Source organism: Epinephelus moara, chromosome 20 (genome assembly GCF_006386435.1).
Source record: "Epinephelus moara isolate mb chromosome 20, YSFRI_EMoa_1.0, whole genome shotgun sequence".
In the NCBI taxonomy this organism is placed as follows: domain Eukaryota; kingdom Metazoa; phylum Chordata; class Actinopteri; order Perciformes; family Serranidae; genus Epinephelus; species Epinephelus moara.
In genome coordinates, this window is record NC_065525.1 from 40,408,434 (window position 1) to 40,417,186 (window position 8,753).

The 8,753-nt window shown below is 42.9% G+C and overlaps 1 protein-coding gene across 2 annotated transcripts in view; it reads right to left on the reverse strand.

Moving 5' to 3' along the window:
* Positions 1-8,753, reverse strand: part of ampd3b (adenosine monophosphate deaminase 3b) — a 32,725-nt gene that overhangs the window by 15,314 nt on the left and 8,658 nt on the right. Inside the window, exon 2 of one of the 2 annotated variants that reach the window (XM_050073819.1) lies at positions 4,501-4,564. In XM_050073819.1, coding sequence (XP_049929776.1) covers positions 4,501-4,564 — 64 coding nt within the window. Of the gene's footprint in view, positions 1-3,509; positions 3,745-4,500; positions 4,565-8,753 lie in introns of those variants that run through there. The other variant, XM_050073820.1, reaches the window with a different exon arrangement.

An 8,753-nucleotide genomic window follows, 5' to 3' on the forward strand; every position in this document is an offset into this window, starting at 1 on the left:
ATGTTTAATGTGTGTTTAATGTGTGTTTTGAATCAACTATATAAATAAAGTTTGATTTGAATTAAACTTTACAGCACTTAACACAGTCCTCCACCGCCTACTAGTGTTTTGGAGGTGTAACTGCAGAGTGACACAGACACACCACCGCAGAAGTAAAAATATCGTGCAATTTTTTTTTTTCCCCCACGACTAATCGATTAGTTGAAGATTATGTGCGACTTTAGTCGACCAAGATTTTCTTTGGTTGACTACAGCCCTAGAAAGGACGGCTTTTTTCGTTGGTGTGTGACGCAGGAAGTCATTGACCAAGCGCCAGTTTTCGCGGACTTCGGAGTGAGACTGGTTGGTTTTCTCCCTGCGTTCTGTCTCTCCCTCCATGTTTGCCTCTGAGCTGAAGATATGTCTGAGTAGAGTTTGAGTCTGATGAGTTTGAAAAACGCCAGCAAGTAGGGCACAAAAAAAAGTTATTAGAGGTCCTTGAAAAGTCCTGGAAAGGTTTTGAAGTTTAGTCTATGAAAATGTGTGGGGACCTTCTTTACATCTTAATTTCTGAGGCAACGTTGTTGCAGAAACTGTAAATCAGACCAACTCTACGTAAACATTCCCAAAGACTCTTTAGATGAGGACTGTCGTAGTTCGGATTTGACTGTAAATGGTAAAGAGCGTCTGACCCTCTGCTGTTCAACTGCACTTATCAGCATTCCCACAGTTTGGTTCTCTTGACCTTCTGGGTGGGAAACAGAAATGTTTATTTGTATTGACCTGATTCTCGTACATACCGACGGCAGAGACTCGGTTCTATTTTTAAACCTGAGACCCTGTGAATTCATATTTTCATCCAGACAGCAGAGTTGTTTTTTAAATAAATTTTCCAGCTTGCGTAATCCCCTCGGTGTGAAGAACTACTGTTGCTGTCCAACAACCCATCTGTAGTGAAGATATTTGGCTGTTCTATCACCATTTCATCACTGTTACTATTAATATTAAAGCTGCAGCCAGTGTAGTCACTGAGCCAGCTCCAGCATCAGTCCCCCCACGTGGAGGAATCCAGATCAACAAGCACAGGACAGGATTTGCAGTACTGTTGGATCAGATTGCATACTGGTCCGCTGCATCCAAAGTGGGTTAGATGGAACTCTATCTGTCTGAAAACTCTGAACCACCTTGGCAGGTTTCCAGATGACACCATTAACGTCTGCCCACTCATCTGCACAATTTTTTCAGTCTGTTCCTTGGCCAGCACATTTTGGAGGCCGGCATTGCTGACGAGCCTCTCAGCATATGTACGCTCTCCCCGCTGGAACAGCTGAGCAGCCTCTAGGATGACCTTGACCTATATCCACCGACACAGTAACCTGACCCACAAAAAGCAGCCTGGGTATGACGGGAGGGTCTTTTTAAAGGTGTACATGCAGGAACAATGTACAGACTCATACAGCACTAATCCCTGCAGTCATCACTCTGACCCTCTGTCAGTGTGTGTGTGTGTGTGGTGGATTTATCTGCAGAGACTCTGCTCTCTGACGCTGTGTCTTAGTTTCATCTCATTTGCTGTGTTTGGGATGTTCCTACACCCAGCACACAGGTGAGGTCGGGACTTTATCAAAAGGAAGTGACCAGGTGCCAGCCCGAAGCAGCACACATTTAAGAGGAAGCGACGAAAATCACGCACACAGCACAGAAAAAAACACAATTGTAGTGAGACGAAACGCCAAACAGACAAAGGTTTTTTCACAAAGAAGTGAATCAGGTGTCACTTTTGGTAGCGATAGTGTTTTTGAACAGCAACTGACATTTCCTGCGGAGTAATCTGACAGCCACTGACCAATAACTAAGGGACTGTTTTTGACTGTTGTTGTCTGTTGCGAGCAGCACCGCTCATTCAGGGATTACTGCTGGTAAAACCGTCTATGTAGCAAGACGGCATTGCTGTGACGACATGGTGGCCGCCCTCCTCCCTCCGATTAGTGAATCTTGTGATAGTGATGAAATTATCCGCCTTGTTCTCCCTATGATTGGCTAGTATTCTTTGCCTTTGTTGGCTGGATTGATTAAGTTTAGGCAAGAGGAGTGGGCTTGGTTAGGGTTAGGGTAAAGAATGTCAGGGTAAGCCAATCAGAGTCAGAGTAAGGCGGGCCGTTTACAAATTCACGATCTTGTTGGTGCGCAGTGCAGGAAACTGAAGAGCAGCAAAAACAATTTAACACCAACACGTGCAACCGCTCAAAAATATTCTCGACTGTGAAGTGATGAATGGTTAACTGTTGACATCTTTACATTTGACACTTAAAAAATGTGTTTTGTTTTAACTTCTTGCACTCCACCCCCATTTTGTAGTGAAAACGCCTAAAATGACATACCCAAATAAAAATGACTGTAGCCTCTGAACCGCTCTGACTACATGCATGCATGAGGTCTTGCCAGAAAGTAAACTCTCTGAAGTTTCTTGTGAAAGTGTCAGAAACACTCTAGGTGATACAGAGACAGAGTAATGCCTCTGAAGTCAGTAAAAAATTGAAGATTTTGCCTAAAATAAAATAAAAAATGATTTTCAGGATGAATAACTGTCTGTGGCTTCATATGAGCAGGTAAATGACACTGTGGGGCTGTAGGCACACTATCAAAGAACACTCATTTCAAATTTGAAGAAGGTTGCTCAAAGTATGACCATTCTACAGTGTTTTTTCCATGAAAAGATCCAGTCGGTCTCTCGGCTTCAAAACAGAACTATCAGTGATCAAACAACACTCAGCCAGCTTCAAACATTGTACCTTATTGAAATCAGGTGTGATTATGATAGCTGATGTTGTTTATGACACAGAAACACCATAAAATATCACCAAATAAAGCCATATGAAACGTGAAAGTTATGATCCCACTTTCTAGACGGTATATCTCAGCCAAAAATAGTGGTAGGAGTGAGACTGTTAGCTTTTATAAAAGATCTAAGTCTCCACTCGCAGCTCCGCTTAAGATCGCGAGTAATCCTTTAACTTTTCCCCTCGAAAAACGGCATGACATGACTTGTCACCACTCATCGCGATTTTGGACTTTGTGTGTTTAGGCTGCTCTGGTGCGAAATACATAAGGAATAAAAGAAAAACGATGTCATTTTTGAAAAGTCGAGAGCTTCCTGAATCCGGTAATACCAAACATCACATGGTTTGATGACGTAGTGTGCCTGGGAGATACCATTTAACAGAGGAAGGAGGGAGCGTGGACGTGGGCGTCCGAGCGGAGTTAGAGAGGTTTTAATCAACCTGTCATAAAGCCTTAAATGTCCGTAAAATGTCTACATCAATAAAATCCTTCAGTAATTCACAACACTCATGTTTATAGTGTATGAACTTTGTTTCAGTTGTGACTTTTGTCTTAAAACTGTTGTGCTCGTATTCAAAAAGTGAGCCGTCTATCAGATCTCAGAGCGCACACATTGAATGAACCTGTTGATACCTGGTCATTGTCATCACACTCCGTGTCAGTGCACAGCTCCAGATTCTGTCTCTTACCTTCTGCTGTGAGTTTGGCCATGTTTGGCTCTGCTTCAGTGTCTGCCTGTTGAGTCAAGTGTCTCAGCTGTCATGTGTCTGCTTCTTCTATCTCTTATCTTTGTCTCCACTGTCTGTCATATGTCTGCCACTCGTAGTTGTGTCTCAGAGAACACTGTACAGTGACTGTCAGCTCTCAGCTCTGGTGTCTGTCTGTCTGAGATCTACGATGCTTCTCCTCTGGCTTTTCTCTGTGACTGCCTCGGCCAGGCTTCGCTCTGCTGTTTATGAGCTCGGTGCTTGTATGTATAATGCAGCTGCTGGTTGTTGCGGTCTTGAGTGTCCCTCTCTATCTCTATTTTAGGGTGTTGAGAGCGTCATGGCAACAGGGCTGCTAATCCAAGCTGGTATGTCACAACTGGCTGCTAACGTGTGAGCGCTGGTTGTCTGTGAGACGGGGTAGTGAGGGGGGTGAGATACTGTGGCTCAAAGGTGAAGTTAAAACTCTGGTAAAGTACATTAGAAAAAGTCTTATCTTTTCCCACGTGACAGAGTCAAGTACAGTGTCATCGTCTGACCGAGCATTTGAAGAGCAGAGAGGTCAGTTATGGACTAACCAGCTGAGTGTCCGGTGACATCATCAGCCGGCTTGAGTCGAGCTCAGACTGGTCAGTTCACACCGCTGACACTTTTCTTAAACAGTTTCATCTCATCGTCAATCCTTGATCTGAACTGACAGTGAAACATCATCTTGTTTTTAATATATTGATTAAAAACTCAAACTCGTTGTAGCTCTATACAACATGTTGCTGTCTGGTGACACTTGAGATGTTTCCTGCTCAGTTAAGTCAGTGGAACCAGAAGGATCAGCAGGGTTGTTCAGTTTAATCCTTTTTTAATAAGTGGGATTAGGAGGTGTTTGAATTTCTGAGACCACAGTTAGTTTGCTATTCTGTGTGAACGTGTGTGTGTGTTTAATGTTTCTACTCCACTGGTGTGTTTAATGACTCACCGCTCCCAAAGCAGGGCACCGACTGCTGTTTACAGAGGGGCGTGTCCCGTCTCTTCATTTTGATCTGTGATGAGAGAAACAGAGCTTTAATGGACTGTGGATTAATCCTCAGATTAATGGTGGAAGAACAAGTCAGAGGTGAATCCTCTGTAGACCTGACATCTACCAGCTCAAAGTAACGTGGTAAAGAAGAAGCACCAAGGTGGTTCAGTGTGTTGACATACAGTCACTTCCAGGTGGACAACTGGCAATTAATTTGAATTGCAGAGATGTGAAATCAGCACTATTTCTGTTGTCATTTTCAGCAGAGGATCAGAAGTCCTGCACCACCTCAGGATCAACTACTTTACTGGCTTTTGTTTGTTAGTGTATTTTGCCACAAGATTAAAATCTGAGAACCTCATTATCAAGACAAATATTTTTTAACATTCAACAGCTGCTCCGCTGAGGTGTTGACAGTGTGCCGATGGCCATGAGCACTAATAAAAGAAACCCCAGGGTCACATTTTGGCTTCACAGGAAGTTCAAACCCTCAGTGGAACGAAACATCTCTCAGACCTGAGATCAGTTTCAGAGAGGTGTTGAATCATCTGCACCTGATGTAGATCACGTCTGAGAAACACACTAAAGGGAGGAGGAGGAGGAGGAGGAGAAGGCAGCCGAGTGTTGTAAGAATAACAGATTTATTTTGTGCAGGTATGAAGTGAGATGTGTTCAGTGTTAAGGTGGCATAAATCTGAGGCTTCACACAGCAACATGAGTTTGTGATGACCGACCTGCTGAGAGAGGTCAGTGGAGTTAAAGGAGATTAAATGTACAGCTCAGGTCTCATCACACACACACACACACACACACACACACACACACACACACACACATCGTTCTCAGTGAGTCAAAATCAGGAGTAACGGCCAATCGATGTGCATCAAAATATCAATTATCTATTATTATTATTTTTATTGTTGATTGATTGATTTATGGAAGAGTTGTTTTGTCTCAAAACGTCAGAAAATTGTAAAATAATGTCAGTAAGTTTTTCCTAAAACCCAGGATGACATCTTCAGATGTTTTGTCTACAACCCAAAGATATTCAGTTTACTGTCATAGAAGAGACACCAGAAAATATTCACATATAAGAAGCTGAAGACACATTAGCCCTTTTTAAACAGGAATTGTGCAAATTTGCAGGAAAGCCCAATCAGTCTTCTTTCACCATTGGCAGTATAAAAACAAAATCGGGGAGTGCAGCAAAATGCCGCCAGCCTACTTTTGTTTATACAGAATGCGCCTTTTTCGGGGCAATGGGGGGCGTGAGCAAGTAACAAAACGTGTAGCTCAGCGTGTGACGTAAACAGTGACGTGGGAGGGAAGCCGTGGCTGGTCAGGCGGCGATTCTCTCGTAAGTCGGCCCGTCCTTCACCGTCCCCGTCACCTGACGGTTAATGGCCTCTTCGTTTGCGAGGGCAAGGAGGGCGCGCAATTCCTTGTCTCCCCAGTTGCTCATCTTTACAGTGTCTGTCAGGTTTGTGTTTCCCTCTTGCTACTAGCTGCTCGCTAATTCCTGCTATCAGCTGTTTCCTGTTTATCCACCACCAGTGGGTCGCACGTGCGGCATCATCAACACCTCCTCCCACAAGTCATCAACAGCTCCTCCCGTGGCGGAAGGCCGCCTCGGTCTTTTAAAACCAAAAAGGTTCTGCCAATATGACTACCCTACGAGGCGGAAAATTGGGCACCTCGGATCAACTCGCTAATCCGGCTCTGTGTGTCTAAACACTCGCAGCTTGCCGGCAAAAAGGCCCAACATTCACGAAAAATCTGGCAGTGTAAAAGGGGCTAGAGAATTTCTCTTTTTTTTCTTCCCAAAAAAAACTGATTAATCAGAACAAATTATTGGGCAATAAATCTAATATTTCACTACTAATCAATAAATGTTTGCAGCTCTAATCAAGAGCACTTGAGACAGGAAATCATCTGATCATCATGATGACTCAATCCATTCACGTAACGTGAAAAAAAGAATTTTGTTTTGTGATAAAACTCGAGGAGGAAACATTTAAGCAATATCACATGAGAGGGAGTGATGTTGAACTGTGATATCGTCACGGCTGTGATTCGGTCGTAGGCACGAGGCCGCAACATCACGAGCTCGAGTGTGATATTGCTTTTATACAACAGTTCAACAGTTAAATAAGCAAGGCTGATTAAGAAATGTTGAAAAATGAGGACAAAATAGATAATTTAAGCATTTTATTTGTCTTGCGCCAACAAAAATAGTTCCCTCAGGACTCCGCTGTCACCGTTGCTATGTAACGCAGACATGGTGCGCCAGTCACTTACTCTTTATACACATTTATCTGCACGTTTCCATTAATTGTGCAGCCGGTGAAATAAGTCTCTGGTGACTGCATGGTGGACTGTCGCTTCACAGGCACAGCCGACTCTGCCGTCTGATCTGACAGTATGTTGCTTTTCTCCAAGTCATTGAGCTCCGCTGATGAAACACTGACAAACCTGGATGTGTGCTCAGACGGATTCAGCTTCTCCTCTCCCTCATCTTCCTCTGATGACCATTCATAGTTCAATTCAAAACTTATTTTAGGAAATAAATCCATATTTTTGGCTGTTTGACAGTGGATGAATTAATTAGCCTACAACGCAACTGCTGACCTAACTGACACTAACCATCAGTTTTGATTTGATTGTTGATTGCAATCAGCTGTGAGGCGGAGTGATACATACAGAGTGAAATAACCGTGATGTTGTACTCCAACATCATCACGGTTTTACTGTCTCTCGACCAATCAGATTGCCTGTTGTATAATTATATTTAAACAAACATGTAAGATGTGCATCGATTGAAGTCTGCTACACTTTCAAAGACTTTAAAAAAAGGTGTTTTTTCTTGTTGTGTGTTTCAAAAGAAACTCCAGCGTTTGACACTCTTGCAGAATCCACTCATAAAGACTCGAAACAGTTTTGGAAGCCCGTTCCAACAACTCTCTGTTCTTCTGGTCTGTAACGCTGACAGGAAGTGACCACCATGAGACGGTGTATCATCTCTAGTCAACAACTCTCTGTACTTCTGATCTGTAACGCTGACAGGAAGTGACCACCATGAGGCGGTGTATCATCTCTAGTCAACAACTCTCTGTACTTCTGATCTGTAACGTTCACAGGAAGTGACCACCATGAGACGGTGTATCATCTCTAGTCAACAGCTCTCTGTACTTCCGTTCTGATTTGCAGCTTTTCAGATTTATTTTGTGGCTGAATATAATTTGTAGCTTCTTAAAATCTGAATGAGGATAGTGATAGTGAGATACTGGCTACAGATGTATTTGTCGTAGTGATGAAGGTGACGTGCTTTACGTTATAAAACCAACTGCCAGCGATTGACCAGCTGAGTGTCAGGTGACATCATCAGCCGACTTGAGTCGAGCTCAGACTGGCCAGTTCACATCGCTGACACTTTCAGATCGGTGTGAACCTTTGGTCTGATCTGGACTATAGAAGTGTCACAGTAAAACAGTTATTTTTCTGTTTCTGTTGTGGCCTGCATCTGAAATATAGACGTTGCATTTAACACTTTTTACATTTGGCCCAATGCTGTGACTATTTTCTGACTAAACAGTTTTCTGATCAGGTCTAAAACTCTTGTGAGAGTAAGAGAAGAAGGCCGGCAGTCGATGAGAAAGTTTCACATTTGAAGCTCTGTTGGTTTGGAATTTCCTGTTTTCTTTTCTGTCAGAGAGCCAAAGTACACACAACCAAACACACAACCAAACACACAACCACACACACAACCAAACACTGAGCCCACAACACAGTTACACTTCAGCATGTCTGAAGGCTCTGCAGTGACACACACAGTATGTAGTGCCTGTGTATATTTAGATATTCAAACACATGTAAACCTGTGTGAGGGCTCAGAGGGCCCAGAGGCTTCAGAGGTTTGGCCTGTGGGCTTCACCTTTATCTCAGATCTGTGCATACCAGTGAAAGTATCACGGTTCTGAGTAGTATCAGGATACCACGGCAAAATGAGGCAGATGTGCCTTTTGTCATTTATAAAAAGATAAATCACTTTTCTATAATACATCAATGATATTTCAATGGAATAAATTACTTATTGACTTATTCATACTTCAAAAACAGCATCAATAAGTGATTAACATAGGGGGGATCAAAATAAAATAAATAAATAAAATAAAAATCAACCAGCCACCCTCCTCCCCTGACAAGTAAAGAAC